This window comes from Oryzias latipes, chromosome 1, assembly GCF_053564925.1.
Source record: "Oryzias latipes strain Hd-rR chromosome 1, Olatipes_Hd-rR_3.1".
NCBI lineage: Eukaryota > Metazoa > Chordata > Actinopteri > Beloniformes > Adrianichthyidae > Oryzias > Oryzias latipes.
In genome coordinates this window covers 38388955-38401865 of record NC_136237.1, presented here as the reverse complement: position 1 = coordinate 38401865, position 12911 = coordinate 38388955, and the positions used below count along the sequence as shown (strand labels likewise).

The window sequence follows — 12911 nt, the reverse complement described above, 5'->3', positions numbered from 1 at the left end:
TGTCCAGTGGAGCGTATCCCATGAGATGTTACGTTACCACAAGCAGAGCCTAGATTCACAAAGATAGTCTTGGTGGTGATCTTTACATTTTTTTCACCCTTCTTACCATCCTCTTGGCCAGTATAGGCATCACTTTTCGACTTACCACTTCATCCTCTGAGCACTTGTAACTTAAAAAGATATAGGAACGCCACCTAAAGCCCTTTGTGACTTGTGAGCCGTAACAAAGTACAGAAGGAAGGCTCTTTTGTCTTACCCATAACTTTCCAACTGCAGAGCTTCTGTTTTTCAGTAGTTAAATTCATTAAAACTCTTGTTCTCAAATAATCCTGGTAATTGGGATGACTTGGGATGTTATCGAACGCATAGATTTTCCTACAGTGTAACCGTTTGCTAAGAGTATAAATAATTCTAGAGATGTCATTTATGTTTAGATGTAAGTAGAAGCTGAGAACTACTTCTATCGATCGTAATGCCTCTTGTACATCTTATAATGTTTAAATGTCATTTCTGGCAGGTGAATGAATAAAAAGGATTGTATCTGTCAACTCATAAATGTGCTTCAGCCATCCAGTTCTGGAAGCAGACTTTTCAAATAATAAATAATAATACATGATGTCAATGGGAGGCTAAGCTTTGCAGATTAGTATCAGTAAGTAAATCTCCGGAAAAGGAGCCTGTCATCGCTGTTTGCTCATTGGGGGTGCAACTCGGCTGAACGCCTTCAGGCATGACAACACAAGGACGTATTGTGTGTCCAGGTGGTCCTGCAGATGGTCGGCTCGTCCCCGGCGACCAGTTGGTGAAGATCAATAATGTTGCAGCCGATGACCTGACCCCAGAGCAAGCGGCTGAAATAATCAGGTATACAGATATTTACACAAACATGATGCGCACTCGCACAAACAACAGAGTTGTATGACATGAACTCTTTCTGTTCTTCAGGGAGCATCAGGAGACCATGAGTGTGACAGTACTCAGAATAATGCTGGTGAGTCTGCTGTATCTATCCGACACTAACACAATTAAAGGCCTCTAAGTCAAAGTTTTTAGATTTATGAGCAACTCGTATGCGGAAAAGATTGATATATTTCTAAACGAGTTTACACCTTGTTGAGAAACAAATAATTCTATACATTATTTAATGTGTTAAATTCTGAAAAATTAAAAATAAGTAGGTATTTAAGTTTTATTTTTGAATTTGGTTTGAGTAAAAGCACCATACCAAGCGCTAATTCCGATTCAAATGTAGAGGGACAGTGTGTTTTTGGTTGTTAGTAGGTATCAGTACATGGTTCACAAATCGACACATAAAGATTCAACAAACTTTGTGGCAAAACGATGCAGCCCCTTTTTTTTTTACCTAAACGGATACAATCTAGATATTTATTATTCATTACATAACATGACATGACATTTAAAACTTTAAATTAAAAAGCTTTTTAACGGACAACCTTTATTTCTTACTGTCTCTTTTTATGTTAAGAATCAAAAACAAAATATCTTTAACACAACAACTTCAAGTAGTAAAACCTGTTATTTTGGGCCTTTTAGACTGTTTTGTTGGCTGTGTGTCATGTTAACTTATTCGGGTTTTTTCTGCAGTGCTCTGGGTTGAGAGCACACAACGCACATCCCTCACCTCACCTTCAGCCAATTATAATTGACCTGACTTGGTAGAAACAAGCTTGTGATTGGACACTTTTATGTTTGCATCACATGTACATAAAAAAGGCAAAGACAGTTGAGACACAACAGCAAGAGAAATTGTTTGACAGCAGTCAATTATTTACTTCCAGATGGATTTCATACATTTTACCAACATAATCTAGTTGGTATCTGGTTTTCTACCCATACTGCTGTTACTCTCAGTACTAGATTGATTTTTTCATAGGTATCTGGAACTTTACAACCCTGTTTGTCATCTAAATAAGGTTTTCCTGGATAGTGATCATCTGTGGGAATTTGTAACTGTCATTATTTCATCTTTTAGTTGAAATCAAACTATGGCTGCAAAGGCTTTTTGTAGCTGCTTGAGGTTTTCTGTGTTATATTCTATTGATCTGACTAATTGATTAGTTTTTGTAAGGAAGTTTTTAAAACTAACATTAAGGAAAGCACTCATTACAGCACTCTATTACCTTCATGCCCAAATTTATTTCCCAGTTATGTTAAAAAAATATATCTTTAGTGTTTTTTCCATTCAAGGTGATGCTAAATTAAGCGGCTTCCAGGATTAAATGATACCGTACCTGATTGAAGAAAAGGGAAAAAGTTAGAGGCTCTGTCCAAATTCACTCACTAACCCGTAAAAAACGATATAATGCGGGACCATCCAGTGCTTATCTGGTAAATATCCAAGGCACTGGACTTTGGAATTGTGGATTCAGAAACCTGATAAAAGGGCACACGCCCTATAGAGTGCTTGAAGAAGTGAGTAATGAGGGAATGCGGACAGACCTGAGCGAAAACTGTCAACTGTCACTTTGACATTGATGACATTCATTATGTCAAATATTAAGGATTTCCATGAAAGAGAACATGGAAGGTCTGTTTCTAAAGAACAGGTTTACCTGTAAGTGGGAGACACCTGCTTCTTCTTCTCCTTCCGGAGCATTACATGGCAAACCAACATCAAAATTGATATTTCTATTTGTCCTATTATTCTGTAAAGACACACTTTGCGTGCAGAGAGTGAGCGCTTCATGCTGTGCACGTACACTCGTTCGATCCACGCGAGCGCCTAAATCACCCTAAGGTCTCTTCGCTGTCACCCATCCATCCACGCTCACTCAGGAGTGGATTCTGTCTCAGTCTGTATCCTTACATTGACCCACGCGTTTGCATGAAGGCGATGTGCGAACGAATGGCTGCTTCTCTGCAGCCGTGCTGATGGAAGCACTTTCAGAGTGATTTGCAGCTCGCAGCCCTTCAAAAATCAATGCAGAGATTTAAGGACAGGGTTGCTAAGAAAACATACATCTCTGTCAGGTTTCCTGATAGAAACACAGATCAGAAAAATAACAGACCAAGAAACTTTTGTGTAAAGATTTTCCATTATTGGACAGTGATCTAAGGGCAGGAAGGTTGTGTGCCGTCTCCTCTTACAGGTTGCTCACCGACTGTGTTTGGTAACAATCACTTGAATCAAAAATTAATCTATGACATTTTAGAGACTGTGCTACAATGGAGTATTAAGGACACCATAAAACCAAAAAAAATAAATGTAGGAAAATAAAGTTGTAAAAGCATGAGAAAAAGATGTACTTTTACCAGAATAAAATCTTAGAAGAAGACATGATAAAGTCATGAAATTGTGAATTTAATAGTTGTAATCTTACAAGAATATAGTTGCAAAATTGTGAGAAAAAAGGTGTAATTATCCGATAATAAAGACATAAGAAAGTTGTAATTTTGCTAATAAAGTAGCAAAAATATGAGAAAAAGTCATAATTCTAAAACAATAAAGTTTAATAAAAATTACATATTCAAATAAACAACTTTATTCTTTAAAATTATTAAAAGTAATAATTTTACAGAATAAAATTGTGTATTTATGAGAAAAAAATCATCATTTCATGAGAATAATCGCAAAATTATGACAAAAGCCAACAATTTAATTGAATAAATAAATAAATATTTTACAAGAATAAAAAGTGTATAATTATGAGAAGAGGGTCGTAATATTACAAGAATAAATTTGCAAAATCATGAGAAAAAGGTCATATTTATGAGGATAAAGTAATAGTGAAAGAATAGTCGCTAAACTATGAGAACAAATGTGTAATTTTGCTAGAAGAAGAGTTGTGAAAAAATGTGTTACTAAGAATAAAGTTGTAAAATTATGAGAAAAGGATCGTAATATTACGAGAATAAAATAGTGAAATACAGCAAAATAGTCATAATTTATTATAAAAGTTTGTAAAATTATAATTTTATAATTATAGGAATAAAGTCATGCAAATATGAGAAAAAATCTTAATTTTATGAGAATAAAGTTCTATAATTATTTTAAATAAATCATAATTTTACAATATAAAGTTTTAGATTAAATGAAAAAAAATCATAATTTTATGAGAATAAAGTTGTACTTTTTTTAGAATAAAGTTGTAATTTCATGAGAATAAAGTTATATAATTATTCAAAATATGTCATTATTTTAAAATAATAAAGTTGTAGATTAGGGGGGAAAAAATTGTTCCTTTATGAGAATAAAGTTGTCATGTTTTTTGAGAGTAGTCGTACATTTTGAATAAAAGGTCTAAATTTCACAAGAAAAATGCCAAATAAATCCATCAATGCAGGCATTTACTGTATGGCGATGCCATATAGCTTTTGTTTATCTAAGGAATCCTTTCACCATGTTTCATTTTTTTTTTTTTAACTTGTCCTGTCCAACAGCTGGACAGACAGATGAGAGCTGAGGGCCTCTTGTGTTGGACATATTTTACTTTAACAAGAGGGGTTATTAATCTTCAGACAAACCAAAGGTATGTCTGAATAAACCCCTTTTGTAATTGAGGCCAAACTTCATTAATTTCAATCATGTTTGTTCATCTTTGGTGTTGGACCGGACGGAAAAGGAAAGAAGGGAAGAAGAGAGAGGGATGTTAGAGAGGGGGGGGGGGGGGTAAGACCATGAAGCAGCATAGAGCAGACAGGTTTACTGGTTGTTTATCATTACGGTACAGTTCAAATGTAGTACAAAAAGGGCGGGGCCTGTCCACACACACACTGAAATGTCATCAACACACCTGCTAGCTGTAAAAATGTCCACATGTCAACATGTACACACCATGTTTCATTTTGACCTCTTCACAACACTGCAGACGGCTGAAACAGCACGGTGACTGGAAAGCCACTCTTTGTGGGTCAAGAATCTTTATCACCAGTCTCAATGTCTCTTGGGAAACCACAATACACGTCAGAATTGCTCGTTGTGGTGACTAGCGATATTACTGCAGCCGACCAACTCCAACCATTTCTTCCCCCACCAAACACACGATTTCTCCCAAAGCTGTGTGACATTTTCTTCTGAAGACGTTCAGTTTCCTGCAAATTCTTTTCCATGTCCTTATACTTAAAATAATATGATGTTGACTTGCTAAACTACTTAGTGTTTCCTTATTTCTAAAACCAACGCTGAAGGAACAGCTTTTAAGGCACTCTTCATACTGAAACAGGATATTTGTCCTTTTTTGTTGTTACTATTTTTCTTAGTAAACAGCCTTTTGCCTCATGAATTTAAGTTTAATTTAGTAAATTTTCAAATTATAACTTATCACTATTATTCCAGTAAATTGTCTTTTTTCTCATATACTGTATGTAATTATTCATTTATTTTTATGGTGGGCCCAATACTCTGTTGTACTGTACTGAAAATAACAAGGTTTTTATTGTTTACTACCCATCTCTCTGTAGCATCTGCAGTTGTGTGACTTCCTTGTGCTCCACAAAGGGTCTTGGTTATGAAAAAGTTCTCCTGTTCATCTCAGGGCCCAAAGTCCTCCTTCATCACACCAGAGAAGAGGGCAAAGCTCAGGTCCAACCCTGTCAAGGTCCACTTTGCTGAGGAGGTGGAAGTCAACGGACACTCTCAGGTGAGCCTAAAGTTAAGCAGTGTGCTATAAAAACGATCAAGATACCAAATCATACGTATGTATTTATGTTTATATTGGAGAATTTTTCCTATTTTAAAATTCTTTCTATTTCCTTTTAGTAATTTCTTTTAAAATTTCTGCTATTTTTTATTTTTACCTTCGATTTTTAAACTTATAAACGTTTGTAAATGTGCAACTGAGCATATGGATTGCAATGTACAATTGCAATTTGGAGTAATTTGATTATAGTTGATTTTAATAGTTGATAACAGTGAATTTTTGTATATTAGATAGTTTGTCAATTGTATCGTTTTGGCGTGTTCTCACACTCAGTATTTAATGGGGGTAAAGTTTTTGAATTGTTTTATTATTTTTAGTTCAAGTTTTCCGAAGGGTTTTAAAAGACTTGAAAGATTTTTTTTTTGTTACAAGATTTATCGTTATATCAAGCTGTGCAATAAGCGACATTTGCAATAAATGGTTACCTTAAATGTGCTTAAACAGTCTTTAGGCATCTTGAAGTATTTAATGAATCAAATAAATCCCTTTTATGCATGTGACCGATTGGATGGAGCTTTTTTATGTTGCTCACCTCATTTGTAGACAGTATATATAAATATGGGCAAAGGCATTTACACCCCTGGACTGTTCGGCAGTCTGTCGCAGGAGCTTGTATATATATACATACACACATATATATATATATATATATATATATATATATATATATATATATATATATATATATATATATATATATATATATATATATATATATACACACATTAAAAGTTTGTATCTCAAGTAGTTGTTGAGACTTACACTTGCGGCATTTTTATCTAACAGGATTTTTCATTGGATTCTTGAATTTAAGAGTCATTTGAACAGTTTAACAGCCCATTTTTGTTCTTGTTATGTACTTGTTTGTTGGGTTTTTAGGTTTATTGTGAGAAGTACAGATTTTTCTTCTGCTTCTTTTTAATTTGCTTAAGTATGTTAAAGTTCTAACTTTCTGGTTGTCTTTTATGTTTTTGTTTCATTTTTTTTTGCCTCCATCACACCTGGTTTTAGTTAGGAATCGTCACAGCTGCAGCTTGTTTGACTCTTCAGCATAAATACTCCTCCCAAGGTTGTGTTCGTCTTTTCGCAGTCGCTTCATTCCAGCTTAGTTGTGTTCAATTTTGTCATCCTGTGTGTTTCTTTTGTGTGCAAATCAAACCATTGCCATTTCTCCTTTACTCTGCAAATGACCTACAGAGTTAAAAAAAAAACAACAATAAGCAAATGAATTGTTTTATTTCTCCGATGTCTAAGTTGAAAGTGTAGTTCAAAACACAAACACTTTAGTATGACTTATTTTGTACAAGATCAGAAGCCTTGTTGTAAAAGCTAAATAAAAAAAAACATTATCATATTTTACTCATATCTTTAATCAAGTCTAAAGTTTTCTGGACTTTTATGAAGAGCTTTTCTCCGGAATATGACTAATTTCCCCAAAATTATGTTGTTGAGCCAGTTTCAAGTGGGAATAAAATATTGGAGTGGATGTAAACACAGCCAATGTTATTAAAGATAAGAGATAACAGGAGAAAAATGATAAATGACACCATTCCTTGATATATTTATTGTTTTTAAGTGCAACTGGAAGACATGAATTCTACAAATGCAGACTTTTTAGGTGTGTTTTTGTATTTTGCAATAGTACAATTTATTATGGACCAAGTTAACTGCCAAAATTATGCATATGGCATTTAGAAAAATCCAAGCCATCGTTAAATTCTTTAAAGCCATTGTGTTATTTTCTTCTTTCTGTTGCATAAGAATTGGATCACTCACCTGAGAGTCTTGTTTTCTTTATCCTCATTTGCTGTTTTTTTTTTTTTAAATAATTCTGTATTTTTTAGACCATTATTGCTAAATTAGGTTTAAAAATCAACAGACACATCTTAGATTTTATTAAAGAACTTGGATGAGCTGGGGGGATTTTAGAGTTCACTTTTCTGAAGCGTCTGGGGTTTCTGTTATTGCATCACTCGTTCGGAGTTTCCATCCGGCCTGCATGAATGAAAATAGATGAAAGCTGGAATGCCCATTACCAAACAGAGGGATAACACCGATCGTTTTCTGTCCCATTCTCCACTCCTACTGTCTGCGATTGCAGGCTAATATCTGGAGGACTAGGGAGATAAAAGCAGGAGACAGATGGAGTTCAACAGACATACTATCGTTTAAAGGCAGAGATGAGCAAAGAAGTGAGGTTGGAGGGGTTATGTAAAACTTTACTGCTCTGCCTTTGAACCTTAAAACATGCACACATCAATGTTTCATTGCAGCCCAGCGTCAATACAGAGGAACACGCTCTGAAATCTTTGGAGAACAGGGAGGCTGGCAGGGAAAGATGACTCACAAGCAAAGCGACAGACAGACGTGACGCAGAACTCTGTCTTTTTGTGCGATGCTACATCGTGCAAAAAGCTTTTGTATGTATTTTAAATATTTGCCTGATTTGATCTCTTATCTGCTTTTTGGACTGCAGGGAAACTCGCTGCTCTTTTTGCCGAACGTACTGAAGGTGTACCTAGAGAACGGGCAGACCAAGGCCTTCAAATTTGAGCCCAGCACCACCGTAAAGGTATTTTAGCATGGTCTCCTGATCTTTTATTACAACCTTCAAATATTCGGAGGGTTCCAAAGTAAGGCTTAGTTTCTTAAAGTTTCCCGTTTTTGCACATCAGGACATTGTGTTGACGCTGAAGGAAAAGCTTTCCCTGAGCCGTATCGAACATTTCTCCTTGGTGCTGGAACAACAGTTCAGCAGCAACAAACTGCAGCTCCTTCATGAGGATGAGAGGATCCAGCAGGTATCCATGCTGAAACCATCACCTTCATGGAGAAAAAAAGGGTGGATTTAGTCTGGAGACACGTTTGGAAGGATGCCTCTGTGCTTTCAGGTGGTGCAGAGGAAAGAGGTTCACGACTACAGGTGCCTGTTCCGTGTTTGCTTCATGCCCAAAGACCTTCGGAAGCTGCTGCAGGAGGACCCAACCGCTTTTGAGTACCTCTACCAGCAGGTAAACCAACAAAAGCTGCAGATTAAAACTCCAATTGAATGGAAAAAAGTATGAATAAACCACGCAAAGCAAAATTACGTAAGCTTTACGTAATGACTACATATATGTAAACTGTGCATGAACTGCGCAATTCTGAACAGCTACAAAACCCAATTCACAAAAGACCGAAATTTCATTCGTGGAAAGTGTGCATAGTGTTACTAAGACGGCCTTTAGTAACAGTTGTTGACAATTCATGAACTTACTCGTGCGAGCTTGTGGCCTTCCCAGCTTTTTTTCTACAAATAAGACAATTGTTCTGTCTCCTTCTGATTTACAAAACTCAGAAATGCAATTTTAAGCTTATTCCCTTTTATGTATGTGCTCCATCATCAGACAAATGCTACAAAAACATGTTAAAAACATAATTTTCATTGGAGTAGGTCTTTTAAATCCTCATAAAGGGTTATGAAAGGATCACTGACCAACCAATCAATTTTAATTTACTATTAAACTTTTCACGTTTACAAAATCTTTTTCAAAACCATTTCTTTCTTTTTATTTTAAATAAATGAATTTTTAAATGAGAGAACATTTGCACCAACGTGATCTTGATCAAACAGAACTACAATTACCTTTTTAATTTAATTGAACCATTTTTGGTTTTTATTCCGTCTGTGCGTGTCAGGGCGTTAATGATGTGCTACAGGAGCGCTACGCCGTGGAGATGAGGTGTAACACAGCCCTGCGGCTCGCTGCTCTGCACATCCAGGAGAGGCTGGTGAGCTGTGGACAGTCGCCAAAGGTCAACCTGAAGACCATCACGTAAGTTTCACTAGACTGGACCGTTCCACATCCTTCCCTAACAGTGTGCACACCAACATCAGAGCATTATTACACACATTTAGCTCCATATCTCGCTTTTCAGTCCTGACCTGAAGCTGTAGATGGATGGAGGGGGGTATTACGTAACAGCTATTGATTAAATCTTTGCGTGGATCCCTTTGTACAGATGCACCTTTTGTATAAATGTGTGCGTTGTGTCCTGAGTTACTCACATTGGATCAAGTTTGTAAAAAACGTTGTTGCTGCAACAATCGGGTGCACAACTGCTGAGAAAATCTGAAGTTACAGGTGCTGAATCTTGCTGGGTTGACTTTGAGCCAATCCAGTCTGACAGAGATTCAAGGATTAGGGCAAACATCCGCTTTCTATCTGACGGCACAGACGGCCGGGGATACTGGAGTTCTGCTTCCCCAGTTATCTCGGGCAGATCATTGTCGGTGTGGACTCCGTCTCCCAGGTCATTTCCTCTGCTGCCTCCTGGACAGATGGGCTTTGTTTGTGGAGAATGTCAGGAGGAGAAAACATATAAACATATAAAAGCTCATAAAGGCACAGTTGATTGAGATTAAAACACTTATTATTGCTGTAACACTGTAGTTTGATGGTTCCCAGTTCCAGTTCCCAAGGACCGGTACTGGGCCACAGAGAGAAAAAAAACACAACCAACATTTTTTTCCGTTTTCTTTACAATCCAATTCTTAAGGAAGTTTTACTTTGGAAAACTACTAGACTCTCCCCACCACATCCCACTCATTCTTGGCGAAGTCGCTCTGTCATGTGTCCAAAATCGGTCTGCTACTTTCTTACAACAGCTGTGCAAAAATCTCCAAGCTAGCAAAGGTAACATAAAACAAACGCATTTGGAAAGTTTCTTGATGCAGAAAAGAGTCAGTTAGGAAACGGAAAAGAGCCTTGAAAAGAAATATGCATTTAACAGACAAAAACCTGGTGTCTTTACCCCAAATAGGGATTTACTGAGACATTCCACAGACCATAATAATAATAATAATGCAGAATATTCAGCAAACAGCTGTTTAATGTTAACAAAATGCTGCTAATAAAGTTGCTCTAACGGTGGATTCACATTAATTATTATATTTAGAAAATACCAGATTTAGTGACCGATTTTTATCCGCTGCACCTTAAAGACGGACGAGGCTGAAGTTGGCGTTCGATCATTGTAGCTTCCACTTTGACAGTTATGGTTTAGAGGAAAATCTATATTTACATTAAGTCTAGTTTAAGTTTAAAGCAGTTGCAGATATGATGAAGATACAAATTATCCTCAAAAGTTAAACTGGGAAACTGGAGGTTAAAAAAGAAAAGAAATTAGATGCCCACTTTAACCTCATAAGGCCCCTGCCGGTCAGCAAAATTATTGTTTGACCAATGTGTGCAGGGCTATGGCAAAAAAAAAAAAAAAAATCACAAAATAAAACAAACACCTGCAAGGCATGTGGAAAAGGTGGTTTGAACTTGTTTTGCTGCCTCTGGATTTCTCCTAAATTTTTGATCTGAATACAGTCCAACTGATAAAGCTCCAACACCATAACTTCAAGCCAAACAGCGTTTTAACTTAAACATCTTATCTCCATGGTCAAGCATGGAGGGGGAGGTATTATTATCTGTAATATCATCCAGGAATTGTTTAACTAGAAAGACGAATGCTGCAGTCAAACTTAAATATGAAACTCGACTTGAACTGGGTTGAAGAACAGGATGTGGAGTAAATATGTCTGTCTTGAGATGATTGATGACTTCAATGTGTTTAAAATCAAATTATTATGACTCTATCAAAGGGATTAAAGACAACTTCAACTGTAACTTGAGTCTTTAAAGGATGCTTTAAACTGCTTTATATTTAGTGTTCAAACTCTTTTTGTGTTAAGTATTAGTAAAATTTGGGATTTGCTAAAAATGCCTTGTTACGGTCATCTCTTCTGTTTTCTTCTCTGGAACTTGATTCCTCACAAACATTCAAAAGTCTATTTCTGCGCTTTTCTGCAGGAAGACTTGGGGCATTGAGAACTTTGTGTCGTCCACTTTACTGAGAAACATGCGAGAGAAAGACCTCAGGAAGGCCGTTGGATACCACATGAAGCAGAGCCAGTCGCAGTATGATCCCAAACAGAAAGGCCTGACGGTGGATCAAGCCCGGATCAACTACCTGGAGGAGCTGAGCGACCTCAAGTGTTTTGGAGGGAAATCTTTCGGGGCCACCTTGATGGTAGGACTTAGATCTTCATTATGTCCTGAAATGAGTTGAACGAGTCGGAAAGTTCTAGATGAACAAAAGCCTGTAAATGTAGAAAATATAAGAGAGAGAACTATCATCCACACCTGCTACCAATAACATCCCATATCCTCCTCACTACCAGAGAATAAATGTTTCCAATCTATTTATTTTTAATCCACCAAAAACTACAATTCCCAGAGCCCCACCCCTTTATATTTGGTATCATGGAAAAGTCTTAAATGTCATCTGGAGATTCCAAAAGGAGTTAATTCAGCAGTTTGCAGTAGTTGGGTGACATTGAGGTTTAGAAATATCCCCTATAGATAACAATTTTGCTTTGCTGGTAGTCAGGAGGATATTAGAGTGAATTCACACCTTGGCTAATTGCTTCATATTTTTCACATACTTGTTTGGTGGCTGGGAGTGCTCAACTGAGCTCTGTCAGCCAATTACGTGAGCCCAACTCTGTCTGAAAATGTGGGCCTCAGTTTCCTTGAAAGTGAACCCTGGTGTGACTGCCTGGCAGTGTGAACACAGGTGGACCATCCAGTCGCTCAAAGAGAAATAGGAAATACTAACAGATAGAAATAATACGAATGTGGTGAAAAACCTTCTTGAACGTACAAGAGGCATTGAAAAAGTGCAGATGTTTACCGTCACATGATTGGCAGAAAAAAAAAAGTGGCACTAAACACTTGAGGGGGTTTGCTTGATAATGATCTTTTCCTATACCAGGAAACACATACACACACACACACACACACACACACACACACACACACACACACAAAGGAGCCACAGTTGTAACGACTCTGTAAAGTGCAGAGTGAAAGTAAACCTAAAAGTGAATTTTTGACTAATTAGCTGTCAGTCAGATGCCCTACTACACAAAAAGTCTCGAATATAAACTATACATGAAATTCAACTTATTTTATCCATAAAGCATAATTACTATCCAGCTTTGTCTTGAAGTTCCTCACAAAGCGTTTAAGAAAAAGACATAAAATCAAGAAAAAACAAAATTTATTTTAAGATTGTAGAAGAGAGTCTCACAATGACAATTTTATAAGTCAAAGTCAAGTCTCACGTCAAAGCGAACATTTCGACAAATGTTTTGTCCTAAAACTGTTTTTGAGCAACTTGTGGGACACAATAATAGGTTGTTGGAGTTTCCATATT

At 36.6% G+C, this 12911-nt stretch overlaps 1 protein-coding gene across 1 annotated transcript in view; it reads left to right on the top strand.

The window, feature by feature from the left end:
• frmpd1a (FERM and PDZ domain containing 1a) overlaps positions 1-12911 on the top strand; it is a 53853-nt gene that overhangs the window by 31239 nt on the left and 9703 nt on the right. The window contains exons 5-12 of the mRNA XM_011486140.4: positions 762-864; positions 946-991; positions 5496-5600; positions 8137-8232; positions 8336-8461; positions 8552-8671; positions 9339-9475; positions 11504-11723. Of these exons, the coding sequence (XP_011484442.1) occupies positions 762-864; positions 946-991; positions 5496-5600; positions 8137-8232; positions 8336-8461; positions 8552-8671; positions 9339-9475; positions 11504-11723 (953 nt within the window). The remainder of the gene's footprint in view (positions 1-761; positions 865-945; positions 992-5495; positions 5601-8136; positions 8233-8335; positions 8462-8551; positions 8672-9338; positions 9476-11503; positions 11724-12911) is intronic.